Source organism: Opisthocomus hoazin, chromosome 19, assembly GCF_030867145.1.
Source record: "Opisthocomus hoazin isolate bOpiHoa1 chromosome 19, bOpiHoa1.hap1, whole genome shotgun sequence".
In the NCBI taxonomy this organism is placed as follows: domain Eukaryota; kingdom Metazoa; phylum Chordata; class Aves; order Opisthocomiformes; family Opisthocomidae; genus Opisthocomus; species Opisthocomus hoazin.
In genome coordinates, this window is record NC_134432.1 from 11,974,937 (window position 1) to 11,993,457 (window position 18,521).

The 18,521-nt window shown below is 60.4% G+C and overlaps 2 protein-coding genes across 2 annotated transcripts in view; one reads left to right on the top strand and one right to left on the bottom strand.

The window, feature by feature from the left end:
* Positions 1-2,431: 2,431 nt before the first annotated feature.
* IER5L (immediate early response 5 like) lies at positions 2,432-3,664 on the bottom strand. Its single transcript, XM_075439440.1, has one exon. The coding sequence runs from the start codon at positions 3,395-3,397 to the stop codon at positions 2,456-2,458; it is 942 nt and encodes a 313-aa protein (XP_075295555.1). The 5' UTR covers positions 3,398-3,664; the 3' UTR covers positions 2,432-2,455.
* Positions 3,665-4,024: 360 nt separating this feature from the next.
* The window catches only part of LOC142363609 (uncharacterized), a 125,117-nt gene continuing 110,620 nt past the window's right edge, over positions 4,025-18,521 (top strand). The window contains exons 1-2 of the mRNA XM_075439327.1: positions 4,025-4,104; positions 4,513-4,607. The gene's annotated coding sequence lies outside the window, so the exon portion shown is untranslated. The remainder of the gene's footprint in view (positions 4,105-4,512; positions 4,608-18,521) is intronic.

Consider the following 18,521-nt stretch of genomic DNA (forward strand, 5'->3'; position numbering starts at 1 on the left):
TCTGCACTCGCTTGTGCTCCCGCCAGTGCCGCTGCGCCCGGACATGGGGGGGTCATAGATGGAATTTGATTTTCGGGGGGGGGGGGGGCCAGGGGGCTCAGCCCCGCAGCCGGGCCCTGCTTCCAGGACGGGAGGGGGAGAAACGCGGCGACCCCGGCCCCTTCCTCTGCCCTCGGTCCCCGTGTCCCCGTCCCCCACCCGCGTCCCGGTCCCGGCGGGGCGCTGCGCCTCCCTCTACGGGCGCCAGGGGGCGCTGTGGGCGCGGGCGCGGAGCGGGGGGGGGGGCAGCGCTCGACTCCTCCGCACTCGCGGACCCCCCCCAGCCCCGCAGTCCCGTTTTTTGGGGGTCTTCGGGAGAGGGAAGGCTGCGATGGAGGGGCTGGGGGGGGGGTGGTGTTTGCCCGTGTGTTGGCCGGGGCGGGGGTCCCGGGATGCTGGGGGGGGGGGGGTCCCGGGGGTGCGGAGACGGGGGGGCTGAGGAGCGGCTCCAGCTGCGGGATTTGCGCTGGGTGCTGGAAACTGCGCGTTTTGCAGGGGATTTGTAAAAAAAAAAAAAAAAAAAATTAAAACCACAAAAAAAACCCTTCTCCCCTCCTGATGTCGGCGGCGGGGGGCCGGCTTCGTTCATTCGGGGGGGGGGGGGGGAATCCAGGCACAAAAAAGGGGCGAAAAAGGAGCAAGGCGCAGGCGGCCCGGAGCGGCCCCGCGCGGCGGCAGCGAACTCCAACTCGAAAAAAACTTCCCGAGCGTGTGGGGGGGGGGGGAGCAGGCCAGGTGCGGGGGGGCCGCGCAGGTAGCGGCAGCGCTGGGGGGACCCGCCGGCTTCCCCCCCCCGCCGAGGGAAGCGAGGAGGGGACGCAACCCCCGGCCCCTTCCCCACCCGGGGACTCGCTGTGCGTGGCAGCTCCAAACCCACTGGGGGGGGTTGGGGGGGTGGGCGCCTCCTGGCAGCCGGGGGGGCTGCGGGGGGGGGGGGGGGGGAGGCTTGGCTGGTGCTGGGGAGGGGACAAAGAGGGGGGGCCGGGGGCGCGGGGGGAGGCTCGCCGGTGCGGGGGGGAAGCAGCGGCTCGGGAGCGGGGCTGCGGTGGGAAGGAAAGCGAGGGCACGGCGACTTGAGAATCGACTTTTTATTAAGATTATGTATTGAAACAGTTCTGAACAGTTTTACACGGCGATACACAAGTCCGTACGCACGAAAATACAGGCTTACAAACAAAGAAAAAGGAGGAAAAAGAAGGAAAAAAGACCCCACCGGACCGTTTGGCAAAGCATCCTCAGCTACGCGCAGCGCTGGTACCGTGAAGTTGGGAGTGGGCAGGCTGCAAAAAACCCCAAACAAACAAGGAGGGGGAGGACCACCAGAAAACCCACCTTTTTACAACAAAAGGTTTTTCTTTAAAAAAAGAAAAAAAGAATTAAAAATCAAGAGAGTCTACAGGAGACAGATCGCTTCCCGAGACCAAACAATGCTGGGTTTATGGTGCGGGAGGCTGAGAGCGGAACAGTTGAACTTAAGAAAAAAAAAAAAAAAAGGGGAAAGGAAAAAAAAAAAACACCACCCCAGAGTGAGAGCCGAGGCAGCGCAGCGGAGGGGCGAGCAGGGTTACCGGTACCTGCGGCAGCACGGACGCCCGCCGGGGCTCCAGGGGGCGGCTCGGCCCCCCCAACCTCCCTCCCCGGTGCGGCAGGACCCCCGTCCCCTGCTGTACCCCCCCCTCCCCCCCAACCCATCTCTCGTAGCCCTCCTCCGGCGTTACCCTGGCCCAAGCGGTGGGAAGGAGAAGTCACACCGCGCGCGTTTCTGCCGGGAGGAAAGTTGAAATGTTTGCATTTCTGCATTTTTTTTTTTAAATATATATATACACAAAGAAAGGCGTAAAAGCGAGGCTGGCAGCGGCCGCTCCGTTGCCGTCCCCGCACCCCGAGACCAGCCGGGGTGGGAGCAGGGACTCTGCCGGGTCTGCCTGGGGCGGGGAGCGGGGTCCCGGGTGCGGGGTCCCGGCTCTCACGTGGCGCTGCCCGCACCGGGGAACGCGAGCGGACACAAAGAGGATTATTTAAATAGGTGCTTCGTTGTCGTTTCGGGTTTGTTTTGTTGTTTTTGTTGTTTTGTTTTCATTCGCTTATTTTTTTGTTGTTTTTTTTTCTCCCCCCCTCTCTGCAAAAATAAAGTCCCGAGGTCTTAGATTTTTTTTTTCTTTATTGTACAATTTATAAAACACTAGCGTGGCTCTGCCCTCCCACCTCCCCTGCGCACCCCTCGGCACCCCCCCAGCCCCCCCTCCCCTCCCCAACCCTCCCCCCCTACCCCCCACCCCGCCTTTGTTTCAGGGTCCCCCCCTCCGGAGCCGCTCTCCCTCGGATCGCACCCCCGTTTTGCAAACAGCCCCCCCCCTTTCCTCCCTCCTCCCCCCCCCCACCCCGGTCCCCCCTTTTTTTTGCTCCCCGCTCCCCTCTAAAACGCGACGATGGCCCGAGTCCAGGCCCCCAGGCTGGCCAGCGCCTGCTTGCTGCACAGCTGCCCGTTGAGGGGCTGCTCCGAGTCCGCCTGCTGCCGGCTCACCAGCCCCGTGAAACCGGAGCCGAAGATGGAGATCAAGTTGGAGATGTTGGAAGAGTCCTGGGGCTGCTCGGCGCTGTACTCCTCGAAACGGGCGCGTTTGGGGCAGGGGGCGAAGGGGGGTCCGCCCGCCACCCCGCCTCCCCCCGGCTCCCCTTCCTCCACCCCCTCCTCTTCCTCCTCCTGCCCCGGGTAATACTTGCGCTTGGCGCCGGGGGGGGAGGCGAGCCCCGGGGCCGGCTGGCAGCAGCACGGGCATTGCGAGCAGCAGTCCTGGTGCAAGTACCCGTTCTCCACCGTGGTCACGACGTGAGTGTCCAAATCCAGCACCGTGGTGCGGCTGCTACAGTGCGGCACCCCGAAGTCACAGCCGGCGGCGTAGAGCAGCCCCGGGGCCGGGCCCCCCCCTCCGCCGGGACCGGGGGCCCGGTAGAAACCCGGGGACGAGTCTCTGCAGGGAGCTCGCTGCAGCTCCGCCGGGGCCGCGCACACCTCCGGCAGCTCCGCTCCTCCCCGCGCCGCCCCGCAGCTCCGCGCTCCGCGGTCCTGGGTGTCGGCGGGAGGCGGGAGGGCGGCCGGCTCCGGCGGGGCGGGGGGGGGCATGGCGAGGAGCGGGCCGCCGTCGGGGTAGTGCTGCTGGCGGCGGCAGAGCTCGGCGTAGCGCTCGCTCAGGTAGAGCTGCCGGGCGTTGCGGAGGACGTAGGAGACGAGGAGGTTCTTGTGGAGCTTGATGCCGCCTCGCTGAGTGCGGGAGCTGTGGATCTTCCGCAGGGAAATAGTGATCAAACTCTGCGCATCGAGGCTGCACTCCATCATCCTCCTCCGGCCCCTCAGCATCTGCTCTCGCCGCCCGCGCAGCCAGGCAGCCCGGGCCGCATCCACACCGGCGGCCGGGAGGGAGGATAAAGAGGGAGGGGAGGGGGGGGAGGGAAGTCGAAGGGGAAGGGGGGGGAAAGGGGAAGAGGGGGGGGAAAAGCAGCCTGAGGTCGCTGGAGAAGGGGAAGGGGAACAGAGAGGGGCGGCTTCAGGGGGCGGCCGGCGGCGGGACCGGAGCGGGCATCGCCGCGCGCGCCGGTGGCTCCCGCTGCTGCCGCGCTCCGTGCAGCCCGCGGCGCGTGCAGTCAGCGCCGCGCGCGCGCGCCCCCCGCCCGCCCTCCCCGCGCGGCGGCCGCGGCACCGCCCCCGCCCGCCCTCCGCGCGAGCGCGCCTGCCCCGCCCCTTCGCTCTCCACCCCGCCCCCCCCCCCCACGCCGGTCAGTACCTGTCGCGCAGCAGCACTGAACGCCTGCCTGCCCAGCCCCCGCTTTTTATAGCGCCGTGCCGGCCGCGCCCCGCCCTCCCCGGCACGGGCGACCAACGGGACGGCGGCTACAGGCCTGACGGGCGGGCTCGAAGGCCAATAGAGGCGAGGCGGGCCCCTCGCGCTGTTCAAATGCTGACAGGCGCAGCGCGGCCCGGGAGGGCGGCGGGGGCTCGGCCAGGGGCGGGCGGCTGTGCCGGGCAGCGGGGAGGGGTCGCCTCCCATCCCCGCTCCCCTCACACAGGTGAGCGGGGGGCGGCTCCCACCACGGGGGGCGGCCCCTCCCTCACGGCTGCTGGGGGCCCCCCGCGCCCCTCTCACCGTGACATCCCCCCCCTCCCCGCTCTGCCCCGGCCCCGCGGCGCGGAAGGTTAAGGAAGGTTAAGGACACCCCCTTCTCCCCTCACCGCCACCCCACGCGGGAGCGGGGGTCCCACGTTTGCCCCTCCCGCGCCCCAGTCGCACCAGTTCCCCCCCCCAGGTGGGAGCAGGACCCTGCACGGGTCGTTGTTAATGAAGGGCTCCCACCCCACACAGCTGCTCCGGCGCGTGCCCCCTCACGGCGGGGGGCGGGGGGGGCGGTGTGGGCAGGCCCTTGGGGGGCGGTGGTGGTGTGTGGGGGCTCATGGCTGCCCGTGGTCGTTCCTTAAAGCCCCTGGCCGCCGAGGGACCCAGCCACCCACCCGGGGAGCAGCAGTAATTCAGGGCAGCCTGTGCCGCCGCGGAGGAGCGACCCCCGGCCCGCAGGTAAGATCTGGGGTCCGGGTGTGCAGCTGGGGGGGTCTCGGGGAGGGGGGCTGCAGGGCCTCGGTGGGAGCAGGGCCTGTGAGAGACTGCGGTGCTGGGGCAACGGGGGCTGCAGATCCGCTTCTGGAACCGTAGGAAGCAGGGGGTACGGGAAAGAGGAGGGGGTTCCCCCCCTGACTGCGGGGGGTCCCTGCTCTGGGGGCTGCGCTGGCCCACGTACCTTAGCAGTGACCACGGGCAGCCTCACGTCTGCAGACCGTGGGGAGCCTACCGGGTAGCAAAACTCTGCAGCCCACTCTCTGGCCCGTGCAGCCGCACCTCCAAACCCCAGGAGTGGCTTTGGAAGGTGGTCGCTGGGCTCGTCAGCTCTGGGGGCACCCTGCAAAGCCTGAGCTCCCCAGGGGGGCTGTCGGGGAGCGCTTGGAGGCGTGGGGGCTTTGCTTACTTCCTGGCTTGGCTGGGCTCCGCTGGCTCAGCTCATCCGTGTCCTCCACCCAAGGGAACGGGAGCAGGCACAGTGCCACTGAGGGTTTTCTCCCTATAGAGGGTCCCTTGGACAGCAGCTGGCTGGGGCAGCTCGTTGGCCCCTGAGTGGCAGCTGGCTAAGTCCTCTCTGCTTGTGCAACCTTGCTTGTGGAGCAACCTTCTCTACAATCTGCTCTCAGCCACGCAAACCAGGGTGAATGACACTCTGTGCATTCCCAAGCTCTTGTAGGATGCTTTTGACCCGCTTTGCTTGTCTGTAAAGTAGAAAATCATGACAACCCTGTCCAGGGGATGGCTGTAGCTCAAGGCAAGGCGGCGGCTGTGGGCAGCATCTGAGATGGGGGATTGCGCTGTGTCCTTCCTCTCCCCCACCAGTCTCTCTCCTCTGCAATCCTTCCTGGCTGCGGGTTGGCTTTACCAAGGCTGTGGCTGCGCTGCAGCTGGAGATCCAGGAGGTGATACCCAGAGCTGGTCTGTGCAGGTTTGGGGCACATCACGTAGACCCAGCTTTCGGTACTTTGGTGGCCAGAGCCAGGCCTTGCTTCTGTTCAGTGCCGTCAAAATCTCAGCCCTCGCGGGGTGTTGGCGCCTGCAGGGCGAGCCCCAGCTGCAGTTCTGCGGCATTTTACGTGGCCTCCTGAGCGCTGGGGAACTGGGGCAGTGAGCGCTGCTGCTGCCAGCCCATGCCACATCTTCCACCCAGCCAGGGCAGGCAGCAGTCACCTCTCTTGCTCAGGTGACATTTGCTGCTCTCTGGCCCATCTCCAGCTGTAAAACCCCAGCCTAGGTGGTCCAGCCTAAGAGCTTGAGTTGCCTGTTGGCCGGCTGCTATGGGGTGGCTTGGGCAGCGCAGATGGTGCCAGCTGCAAGGCATCGCCGTGGCAGACATCCTCCTCCTCGAGCTCCTGCTCTGCATCCTGCCTCGGCTCGGACTTGCGGCGTGGCCTCGGGACACTGCCCAGCGCTGGCCCTCCCGCTCTTTAATTATCATGTGGTCCCTCTGGCCTGGGTTTGTGCCTTGAAGTGAAGGGGCAGGCGGCCTTTGGAGGGCTCTGCCTGCAGTGCCAGTTTATGGCGGTGCAGATGGCCTTGCGGAGGGTGGCGCGTCGTCGGGGCTGTTTGGGCATCGTGGAGCAGCACCGATGTGGGAGGTGCTGCTGTGTCTGGCTGTCAGGGATGTGCCTTCTGTGGTAGCTGCCTGGGAAGCTTCGTGGCACCAGAAGCACCCAAGAGCACAGCAGGACCCTCTAGGACATGAAGATGGAATTAAAACTTTAATCTTATTTAGACTCTGGGTAATTAATATAAAGGCTATAAAACATGGGCCTGATCCTCTTGCTGACTGCTGGGCACCGCGTTCTGGCTGGTGAGGCCGGAGGCTGCAGGCTGCTTCTGCTCCCCGGCTGGCTCTCCCGGCGGGTGAGAGCGTTTTGTTTGCAGACACGGTGGCTTTAATCCTGGAGCCAGGACGGGCTGTGTGCTGCGAGAGCTGTGCTGCTTCAGTTTGGTCTGTGGATTCCGAAGTCTCCCGGAGACTGGGATCTGGCTGATACCTGTCTTGGCACATGATTGCAAGCTCTGGTTTTCTAAAAGAGGGTAATGAGTCCAGTCCGTTTTCTGGCTCTGCAGCAGCAAGCTGGGGCAGGATGGGTTTGTCTGGCGCTTGTCTTTTCCCAGGAAAATCTCTGTGTCCTGTCTAGCATCCCTGTTCCCTGGTCTCTGCTGGGGTTTGTGTGCCTTCCCATGGGAAAGGGCCCTAAGGACCCTTCTGCTGTAGGGGACGTTTGGTCTGAAACCATCTCGGTCAAATGTAATTGCAGCTTTTAACTGGCAATGAAATGGCGAGTACCATTATTTTCCCAAAGGAAAGGAGGATGGGCCCAGGATTTGTTGTCTGGAGGGTGGTGGGTGCACGTTTCCCTTCATGTGTGCTGTTGGTCCTCAGCACCCGCTGGCGGTGTGGGTGCTGTGGGGCTGGCCCTGGGCTGGGGACGCAGCTGCACCGCAGTCTGTCTGGTCCTGCTGATGTCCTGGTGCCAGGGCCGGTCTCGCAGCCGTCAATCCTGCAGCAGGCTCCAGCAGCAAAACCTGGCGGTCCGCTGCTCTCAGCTGCAGAGTAAACAAGCTGGCAAGAGAAACCATTTTGCTTCAGCTAGTAGGAGAAACCCTTTTTAGGTAGCACTTCCAACTGGCAATGCTCTACTTCATTAACCCCCTCCTTCCCTTTCCAATGAAATGTGAAGTTGCAGCGATTGGAGATCAGGTGCTTGCCGGTGCAGCTTTGCCACCCAGAGCAACGAACACAGAGGTGAATTTACTGCTTGATCTCATAATTTCGGTGCAATTAGACTGGCTGCTGTAGAGCAATTTCCCCTTGAGCCTCAGAGTCCTGGGCCTGGGCATTGCCCAGATTTTCTCAGACAAGGAAGCAGAGGCATTTGGGTATTGGCTGAAACAATGAGTTTTTTGGGTACACCTGGAACTTGACTCCCTGGAGACGCGTCTGCGAGTTGGAGCTGTGGGTGCCTGGCATGTCTGAAAAGGAGCCTGCTTTTCAGGCTCACTTATTACAAGTCAGGCACTCAAAGCTAGTGGGAAAACAAGCCAGAACAAGGTTTTCAGGCTGAGCTCTGGGAGCAGGGCTGGCCTCTGCCACCCACTCTCCTCTGCTGGGCAGCCGTAATGGTGCCTGGACTCCCAAGCTTCCCCCCAACTCGGGGGTCTGGTAGCACAGACCCATGGGCTCTGCTGCAGTGCGAAGGGGACAGGCCACGTTGGTGCAGAAGCCGGCAGCCCTCGGAGCAGCGTATCCATCCGTACTGATCGCGCAGGCTGGGGGTAAGGCTTTTGCCCCACTGTCATAGCTGCTAGCTCTTTCTCACAGCTCTGACACAACAGTCAAGTACTTTGTACAAAACCCTGGAGAAAACAGGGACAAAACCATACTGAAATATCATCCGTTTAGTAATTGTTCCTCCTTGTGTTCAGCTGGGGAGCTGTATAATGTCTCCCAAGTACCACCGTGGCGTGGGGCACAGATGAAGTGCTCTGTTCTTTAATCTAGTCTGTTCCTACCTAATTTTACTGACTTGTTTCCTACATTTCTTGTACCCCGGACACTGCCATGCAGGCCATGGGTGCAGCTCATAAGCTTCCCTGCCATTGCTTCACGGGCTCTCGCCACTGCGTGGCCAAGCACAGCCTAACCCATCCCTGTGCCCTCTGTTACTTACAAACACTCCCAGTGCTTCCTGCGCTCCTACCAAAGATTTGTGAGTTCTCCTTGTCCGGGAATTGCATGACTCTTGCTTTGACTAATCCTGGGAGGGGGGAATTGAGGAGGTGATTGCTACCAGGTTCTTATTGCTGATTGCCCCCACAGTGGGCTCAGCTTATTCCGCTGCAAGCGGGCAAATGCTGGCTATGTCGTCCAGCTGGTGACGTGACCCAAAGGAGAAGGGGACTTCTGCCTATGCCAATGTTTTTTAGCCAGTGCATATTTTTGCTGCTGGCTTGCTGATGCTGTAGGTTGGTCTGCAGCAGCAGATCTGGTCCTTGCTGGAGCTGGGGGGAATGAGCTGCTGATGGTGTGAGCAGAGCTGTGGGTGTTCGCAGGGAGGCTGCAGCATCCCGGTTGGTCTCAGTGTGATTTGCTTGGCTCGCCTGGCACCCTGCACAGGGCAGGCACAGCCACCGTGGTGGCTGCCCGGGAGCTGGCATGGGAGCCGCGTGTCAGAGGCTCCCCTGAGCGTTTCTGAGCTGCCGAAGGAGTCAGAGCACTCATGGTCCCTGCCCTGCTCAGCAGGGACTTGCAGGTGATCGGAGTTGTGCAGCTTGTACTGATGATGGCACTGAAGCTCAGCCTGGCCACAGGGCTGTGTGGCTCCAGGGTGGTCTCAGCTGCCTTGGTGCTTTCCTGGTTGACACGTGGGAGCTGTGCCGAAGGGCTAGGGAATCTGGGGTGCTTCTGTCCATGAAACCCGGCTGTGCTCAGCAGAGCTGGAGACTGGGGCTGCAGGGGGGTCAGGATAGGTCCCTCACCCAGGGGACTCCTGACTATGTACTGTGGAGTCACTCCTGGGAGGATGCTTTGACCTGTGGTGGCTCTTGGGTTATGGAAGGCAACAGATATTGCTTGGTGCCCATGGAGAGGTGAACACCAGGCTAAAGGACAGCTCTGAGCTCCGTCTCTGCCTGGGAAATGTGCTGTTGTCCCCATGGTCTGGCTGCATGCTGAGCACTCAGGCTGCTTCTCCATGCTGGTGTTGGGCGTGGATTGTCCTGGGGAGAAACCAAGAGAAAGGCCCCACAGTTTTTTGCTGCATTTGGTGCCAGGTCTCCGGAGTGGGTTTTGTTGGAGGCTGTGGATGTGACTGCCACCTCCTTGGAGGAAGCAGGCCCATACCAGGGGCTGCCCCGGCAGCTGGTGGCGACTGGCTCTCTGGAGCTGCTTCGGGGTCTCGTTGCTGCAGCCCCACAGCATCACTTCCATGAGGGATGAGATGTCCCAGGAAGCCAGGGCTGCTTGCTGGGCTGTGGTACCCGAATGCAGCCCTGTTTAATTTCTAGGTTAAGTCTCCCAAAGCCTTTAGTGCTGCGTAGCCAAGGGTTGATCCCTGGGCTTGGTCTGACCCCATGTTATAGCTGTAAGTGTGGCTGTGCTGGAGCACAGTCCTTGCCCTAACTGGAAGGTCTGCCTCTAGCACCAGTGTGAACACGGGATGTAACCTGCAGATCCCCTTTCCATCTGTCCTGGGTGGAGCAGGATGGGACTTGCGTGGGACCGAGTGGGCTTGCATCCGTACTCCCTACCGGGGATGGGACCAGTGGGCTCTTGGAGGAGCCCAGGCAGCAAGCTGTTATACAGTGATGGGAGGGCATGGAGACCAGGCGTCTGTGATCTAGCGCTAATTGTGTCTCTCTGCCTCTGTTTCCCCTCCCACCTACTCTGTCCTGTGGTTTCTAGATGCTAATCTGTGCAGGGCAGAGCCTGTCTTACCACGCGGGCAGCGTCTGGCTCGGGAGGGCCCTTGGGCGACTCCTGCGATAGCAATTGTCCATCTCCAGCGAGACCACCTTCCCGGGGCTCGCCGTGCCAGGCGGTGATGCTTGGCATTGAGAGCAACCAAAGCAGCGCATCCTTCCCTGTCCCCTGTGCTTGCCAAGCCTGCAGGGAGGGCAGGCGGGTCAAAAATCATATTAAAGTTGGAGCTGTGGCTCAGGCAGGGAACGAGCGCTGTGATGGTGCATGGGACCGGGCTGGGCTCCCAGCCCCAGGCGTGCTGGGGGTCCAGTTCCTCGCTAGAACTGACCCAAGGCACGCACAATTAGTGCTGCCAGCTGACGCGGGGCTCCGAAATGGTTAATTGCTGCAGCCTGCCATGGAAGCTCCAACCTTCCCCAGGCAGAGCCCTTCCAGCTGGGGAGGAGTGTGGCCTTGCGATGCCCGGCGGGTGGATGGACAGACCTACGGATGGACGGCGATGCGAGGACTACAGTCCCCGTCAGGGAGCGAACCCCCGGGGGGATGCCGGGACTGGTAGTCCGGGCCTGGCGTGGGGGTCCCCGCTGCCACTCGTGGCTGGGGCGGGGGGACCCGGAGGGAATGTGCAGTCTCGGGGAGGAGCCAGCGTGTTCACCCACGTTGTTGTTAAATACCTTAAAGGAGCAGCGGCTGTGCCCGAGCGAGCTCCCTAGCGAAGCTGTGCAACCTGGGCTGTGGGCTTTTTAAAGATAAAAATCGCTCGCGTGGCCTTCGTTATTAACGGCATCTCCCGCGCTCAGTAACTCCTTCGGCGCCTTGGCGTCAGCCGCCCGGCACGGCGGCAATGGGCCTTGCCTCGCCACGGGGCTGAGTGTGTGACACTGGACCACCTCGGGTCCCGCGTCCCCTCCAGAGCATCATCCTCCCACTTCGGGTCTCGCATCCCCTCCAGAGCATCCTTCTCCCGAGCCTGGTGCTGCCGGGTGGTGGGTGCAGAACCCGTCCGGTGCTCTCCGTGCCATGGAAAATCAACGCTGTGGCTCTTTCCTCGCAGGGGGGGCATCCCTGCCTGTGAGCCCCGTAGATAAAGAGCTCTGGAGTGAAGCGTGGAGCAGCGACGGGATGGGTAGCAAGGCAGATATCTCATGCTGCTGTGGCACAGCCATGACCTGGAGATTTCTTCCCCCCCCCCGGCATAATTCAGTCTGGCACCCAGTGCCTCCAGCTGAATGCCCTGGCCTGGCCCTGGCGTGTGCCCAGCAGACACCCACATCAAAGCCACGGCGGCTTGCCTGGCCCCTCGCCAGCAGCTACCTCTAGACAACTTGTGCAAACCTGGAGGGAGATGACAGCGCAGCATCCAGCCCCCGGCAGCTCCCGCCTGCTGTGGGGCAGCCAGGGCTGGCTTGGGTGCGTGGAGGGAGCCACAGCTGGGTGGGTGACCCTGCACTGGGATCGTATGGGGATGTCCGTGAAACATCTGCCCCAGCAGAGCCGATCAGCCACGGGCTGGCTCCTGGCTGCCTCAAATCTCTTTGTCCCTGCTGCCCTGTCCTGGTGGTCCTTGCCTCCATGACTCTCGGAGCCTCAGCAGAGGTGGGTGAAATGCCTCTGGCAGGCAAATGTGCTGGACAGGGGCTGCTGGAGCGCAGCAGGGAACCTTGCTGACTGGAAAAGCAGGAATAACCACCAAAACGAAACTGGTGGGGAGGGCTGTGACGCTGCAGGGAGCAGGCAGCTGAGCTGGCTGGTGTTAGGTGATGCTCTGGGGCAGATGGCCCAGGCCTGCCTGTGCTGCCCAGGGCCGCACGCTGTGGCTGGTCTGTGGGCTATCGTTGGAGTGAAGGCAAGGGGAGCACTTGGATGGCAGGGCTGAACCCACTGCTCTCGGCCGAGCCTTTCTTTCCTGGGCTGCTGGGTGCAGCTCAGCCTCCTCACAGCCCAGGGGCTGGGTGCTCGCCTGCTGAGGGGCTGCGCTGGATCCTTTTTCCGTTCTGGGTGCAGGTGTTGGAGAGAGTATCGGGCACGCCTGTTCCTGCCTGGAACTGGGCTCCAGCTGGTCCATGGGGCGAGTTCAGGCTCGTGTCTATACACTGCTTCCAGCCCAGTGCCTAGCCCAGCACGGCTGGCAGTGGGCAGAGCTGCTGGTCTTGCTTGGATTTGGGGTTGTCTGGGTGAAATTCATACCCAGAAAGCTCCCGGTGCACGAGTGGCACGGTGGAAAGAGAAGGGCTGGAGCCCGTCAGAGCTTGCAGCTGTGGAGTGACCTGCGGTGCCAGGACCTGGCTGCCCGGCATGCAGGGACCTGTGCGGTTGGACGCTGGATCACAACCCGTGTAGCTGTGACCTCCTGGGCGCATCAAAGGCAGCAGAACAATCCTTCTGGGCTGCAGCAGAGTCTGCATTGGGTCCTTTTCTGTGCAGAAGGAAGCAGTGGAGTGGGAGAGGCTGCCTGCGGCAAGCTGCCGGCTGCTGAATCCAGTGAGGAGCCTGGGGTGCAGGGAGCCCATACCGCTTCTGTGCTGTGGGTGCAGCCAGCCTGCTGCCTCATGGATGCTGAAGTAAGCAGCCTGGGGGGTCCCTCCCTGACTGTGGCCAGCCCACAGCAGCATGTGGGAGCACAGAGTGACCAGTGCACCCTTTATAGTGAGGCACGAATGGAGACGATTGCGTAGGAGGAAACAAATTTGTCTTGCCTGGATGCAGGGGAGAGGATGGGGGCTCAGTCTAACACGTCCCTCTGTGCCTGGGTACTCTCTGGGGCTCTTCAGGGGCTGGTTAAGGTGGTGCGTGCTGTGCTCTGGACTGGGCTGCTCAGCTCAGCCCGTAGCCATTCTGCCTGACCTTGGTCCCGTCACTTACTCCCTGTGCTCTCTGCGCTCCTTGGTGCTGCGATGCTGACGCTCGCTGTCTTGCAAACAGCTCCTGTACATGGGCTGGTGCCTGGCCCAGCAGGGACCCGCCTGCGGGGCTGTGTGAGCCCCGACACAGCATTTGGACAGGGGTTCATGGGCTGCACAAGGACCTGGTGAAGCTGTCTGGTGGAAGACAGCAGAGGAAAGCTCCCCTGCAGGCCTGTCTAGCTCTGTTGCTTGTTCCTTTTTGCTTTTCATCCCTTGCCTGCCATTCGGGAGCCTCGTACCAGCAGCCTCATGGCTGCCTAACGCGTTGTGATGGTTGTCTTGCAGCAGGTACCATGCACTAATGCCACAGAGGTGTGCATCCTTCTGCATTCCCCAAGCTGATCACTTCTGATGCTGTTCTGCTTGGCCCTGGACCGAGCCCAGACCCTTCCTGCTGTGATGTTGGAGCAGTAGCCCCAAAGGCTGAAATGCAGCTGCTGGAGGAGGCAGCAGGAGCTGTGGGTTGGGGGTTCTGGAGGTGAAGCTCTTTGCAAACAGCTCCTGGGTGCAGTGCAGCTTTGCATGCTGCATGACTTTCCCCCCCACACAGGCGTTCCCAGGGCTGAAGGGAACTTTTCCTGCTCTGGAAAGGGTAGAAACGTGGATAACATCGCTAGGCTAGTGTTGCTAGAGGAATTAAGAGCCAAGCAACTGCATCCATAGGAACCTCAGTTCTTCCCTTATCCGCTTGCACATCAAAGTTAATTGCATTTCCAACTGACACATCAAGCTGTCCTGCCACGGTCATCTGCAGCAAAGTCAGCACGTAGTGGTTGCTCCAGGATATAAAGCTCACCTCTGGTATCTTGCTCTCTTGGGGGGAAAACGTCTTTCCGGGGGCTGTTTGGGCTACGGCCGGGTCTTAGGAGCCCAGGGCTCAAGTTGAGCATCTTGCTAGGTCTTTACAGGTATCTCTCAAAGGTGAGACTTATCAGGCTTAAGCAACGGATGAAATTTTTTTAATGGGTGTTCAGCAGCCACTGTGGAGATGCTTAAGGGCATAAATTTTTTAAGAGCATAATGGATGTTAAGCTCTCAAAAATAAATCCTAAGTCTCTCTAGCCCGTGTTTCCCAAGGTATTGGTGGCTAGTTTGAAACGAGAGAGCAAGTGAAATGAAATAAAAGGCTTTTAGACAGTGCAGAGTAATAATGTGGAGCTTCTGCATGTCGGAGTTACTGCTCAGTCCTTTGGGATGCTGAGGGTCAGGACAGCAGGTCTTAATCCCTGGTGGGTGCTTTGAGGACCCACTCTGGGGAGCAAAGTTAAGGGTTTTTCTACAGGCTGGTAAGATTTGTTGGGCAGAGCCAGCAGCGCCAGGCTCTAAAACCTCCTGACCAGAAGACTTATTGATGGCAACCAGAGAGTCTGGTCCAAAACTGCATGGAGGCTCTCCTGGTGAAGCACAGTGAGCAGAGTCTGGGTGTGGGAGGTGGGCCAGTGCCTTCCCCCCTTCAGCAAGTGGCAGGGAGACCTGGATGGAGCAGCTCTGCCCAAATCATTGCAGGGAGATGATGGTGGAGCTGGGAAGTGCCAGGGCCTCCTCTTCCACCCTGCACAGATGAGCCTTTCCTGGGGAGGTGACAGCCCCATGCGGGGGTTTCCTCCCTGGCCGTCATTGAACCAGGAGCCGGGCAGCACAGAATCATTAAGGTTGGGAAAGACCTCTAAGATCATCAAGTCCAACTATCAGCAGGAAGGAGATGTTCTCCTCTGGCTGGTGCAGCACCCTGAGGCTGGGAAAGAAGGAGGAACTGGCTCCATCCTTCCTCAGCTGCGGTTACACCTGGGTTGGGAAGAAGAGCCGCTCCTTCTCTCTCTGCAGACACAGTGATGCCGAGGAGGGAAGGAGGTGGAGGAGCACCGTGCTGGGACGGCCAACACTGCTGAGGGTGCTGGGAAGCCGACAGCCCAAGACTTGTTTGATGTTGCTTTCTCCTGCAGCGGGAGCAGGGAGGACGGCAGCTCCAGGAGTGCCGAGCTCCTGCTTGTCTCCTCCTGCCCAGGGAGGCTGGCTCGGGGAAAGCAGGAGCGGCCCGATCCCATGCACAACCCAGGAGGCGTTGTGTGAATGCAGGTGCCGGCTTCCTGCAACACTGTGCCCTCGCGTCGCTCTTGCCAGCTCCCCTCCCAAGTCTGGCTGCAAACGCTCCTGCCTTCCCCTTGAGGTCAGCTCCACTGCAGCTCTGCTCGGGGTTGGCTTGTACCTGCCGAGGGCCCGGCCCTGCTTTATAGAGCTTTGTCATGAGGTGTGTCCTGCGAATGCCCTCCCTTGGGCTGTGGTAACGGTGCTTGGAGATGAGCAATGCTGGTGCCTTTGGGAGGCTGATGAAGTTGGGGTGCTGACTGACTTGTGCCAGGTCTTTCTGCTCCTTGGGTTTTGGGGCAGGTGTTGACCTGCTCTGAGGTGGCAGGTCCTGAAACTCATCAAGTTGTGAGTGTCCTGCTGGTGGGAAGAAGTAAGAAAAGTGGAAGATTTGGGAATGATCAGGGGAAACATGACCCCTTGAAGTATGTGTTGATGCAGAAATGTTAACTGCTGCTTCTCTAGTTCAGCCTAACCCTATGCCCCAGTCCTGGTAGTGATCGGTACATAATTATGGAATTTGGAAAATCATATTTTTCTGATATGGCAAATCTGTGGCATTGCTTGCAAACATCCCCCAGCGAAAGTATCTTTTGAGTGGCAGAGTACCCGAAAACCCTGGAGAAGGGACTGCACCTTTCCAGTGCTGGTAGTGAAGGCCTTTGGTGAGTGAGCATCTCGCTTTCTGCTCCTTTGTTGGTGGGCCACCTGTGGGCCGTGGTAACCTTGTGTCTGCCCAAAGGGCTGTTGTTATGGGGTCTGATTGCCTACATTCACCCCAAAAGCAGCTCTGGATTCTCTGCCCTAATTGCTCCTGAGTCCTGGGTGTCCATCACAGCTAACCCAAGGGCTAAAAAGCTCTATCTTATCCTCCACCCCAAAAACTGTGAGGATCGGGGCTCTTGCCGCTTCTGGAAAACACAAGGTGTGGCTGCACCAAGAGCCTCTGGCAGGAGGCTGGCACAAGATGTGAACGAACCCTGGTGCCTCCTTACTGTTTGGTTTGCACATCTGGATTTTCTTCCCTGCTTCTCCAGCCTGCTCCGAGCACCGCTCACCCCTGCTTGGGCTGAGAGTGCATTTCTGGGTAATTGCTGCTGGAGCGACTGGGGGTGAGAGAACACCCTCCCACCCAGCATGAGTTTGCAAGTTCTCTGGGCTCCCAGCTGCTCTGGCTGCTGCTGCCGCCTCTTGGGGGGGAAGGAGGGACTGAGCAGGGCGCTCTGCTCCTCGGCACAGCTGCACCACGGTTGTGTGCAGCTCCCAGGCACGGCAGCTCTTCCCCAGATGGAGGATGGGGCCCTGGGGGTATTGGCCGTCTGCTGCTTTGCTGCCCAAAAAGGCCTGGAGGCTGTTTTTTGCCACTGCTTTGCTGTTATCCCTTGAATTGCACTGAAAACCATGCTTCCCCCCTCCGTTATCCCCGAAGATGGGTGCAGATGACTCCCCTCCTGACATGTGTGTGATCTGTGCACGCTTGGCTCTCCTCTCTTCCCGGGCAGCTGGCAGGTTATTTTTGGTTCTGGAGTGGCCCAGATCTGGTTTCTGCTGGGGCAAGTCCCTGCCCAGTACAGCGTCTGCATCCCCTGGGCTCGCAGGAGGCGAGACATGCTGGCTTCCCTTGCCGCTGTGTCGGCCGGAGCCCACGGGGATGCTCCAGTGCTCACCTGCCAAAGGGCTGGTCTGATGTCTCCATGCGATGGCTGCAGAGAAGGGGACGTTGGCCAGGTCTGCGGGGACTCACCTGGATGTGGTGGCCCGGGAAACTTGATCTGTGGGCCTCTTTAGGGGGAGAGGGACGGGCAGGAGCAGCTGGTGCTGTCGCAGGGCTAGGAAATCCAAGCCAACACCTAGTCACGTGCATCCTCCTCTGCTCACAGGCTGGAGGAACAGCAGCCCCTTCCCTTGGCTCCTGGCCTCCTGCCCAGGTCCTGCAGTGGAAACCCCTTTGGAGGGGCATTGAGGGGGCTGAAGTGTTTGCTGGGGGCAGCTCTGAGGAGATGCTGGGGACCTCCTGCCCTGCCTCTCCTCAGGAGGGGCTCATGGTGGGAAATGTGGGTGTTTCTATTTGGCTACCTCACTGCAAGGATGTCCCTCCTCTCAAGCCCCCCTGCAACTCCAGGATATTTGAGCCCGTTCTTAAAATTAAGGTTTGTCCCAGCAGTCCTGGAGCATTGGCTTATTCCATTGCACCGGGGTGCTGCTTGAAGCATCCTTCCCACATCTGCATGCTGGGGTGCTGTGGGGTACCTGCTTACCTGGGGAGGGAGCAGAGGGCAAATGCAATCAAAAAGGGCTTTTCAACAGGTTAGACACAGGCTGAATATCTGCTGGGCAGCCTGGGCTGTGTGGAAAAGCATGACTACTTGTTTCTCTGTGCCTGGCTGGCTCTGCAAGCTGATGGAGGTGAGCACCTTGCTGGAGCCAAGCCCGCAGGAGGTATTTTGAGAGCAGGCATCTGCGGTGGGAGTGCAACCCCAACTACGTTGCCTCTGCTGTATTCAGGAATCGTTATCTGAGGCTTTTAGTAGACTGGTGTGCTGTACACCCTGATATCTGGTCCTGTGCACCACACGGATGCTCAAGAGCCTGGGTGCCTGGTGCTGCAAGTGGGGTAAGAGCCTGTTCCCAGGCAGTGCTTGCTGCCATGGCTCAGGACACTGCATCCAAACATGTTGGGTGTCCAACGGGGAGAGCGGGACTAAAATCGTGGCATGTGGACTTGCAAGGTGATGGCTGGCAGAGGTGAGCTGCCAGAGATGATGCGGGTTGACCTGGGTGTCAGATCTGCCCATCAGGTGTCAGAGGAGGCTGCAGCACTGCCCATCCAGTGCTCCTCGTCCTCCCTGGCACAGCTATCGAGCCAGGACAGCTTTTTCTCACTGAAAAGTGTGCCCTTTCTTCCAGGGAGGAACAACACATCAACACATCCTCCCACACTCCCGCTCACCCTCTTTCAACAAAATGCCATTCTGCTGTTTCTCTCCGTTCCTGGCAAGGAACAAAGCTGTTCCTAATCTCTGACTGTGGGGCTCCTGGTGCAGGCTCATGGGTCTAGGGTCTCCTGCTCCGAGCACCCCCCCTTCTTCTCTCTGTGGGGTTTCTGGACTCACTTCTCAGGACTGACCTGCCTCCTAACTTTGCAAGTGTGGCTCCTGCCAGCTCTTCTGTAGGAGAGCTCATCTCCCCATGAAACCTGAGGGTCTCAGATGCCACCAAAAACAGAACCAAATCACCTGTGAATAGGCTTTAACTTACTATTCAGGAGTACAATAGAAAATCAAATAGATGCTACATCTCCTTCGACTATCTGTGTGCCTGGTTTTCTTTGTTGCAGGTGACTGGCAGATAGTAAATAGGTTTGTTATGAAAGCACCAGGTCCAAACTGCCCTGCTCTGTTCATCTGGAAACCAGGAGATGTGAAGGAGGTGGCTCGTGTGGATCAGGGCTGCTGT

Bases quoted from the DNA above. Each gene is read 5' to 3' on its own strand.
- IER5L (XM_075439440.1), bottom strand. From the start codon at position 3,397: ATGCTGAGGGGCCGGAGGAGGATGATGGAGTGCAGCCTCGATGCGCAG.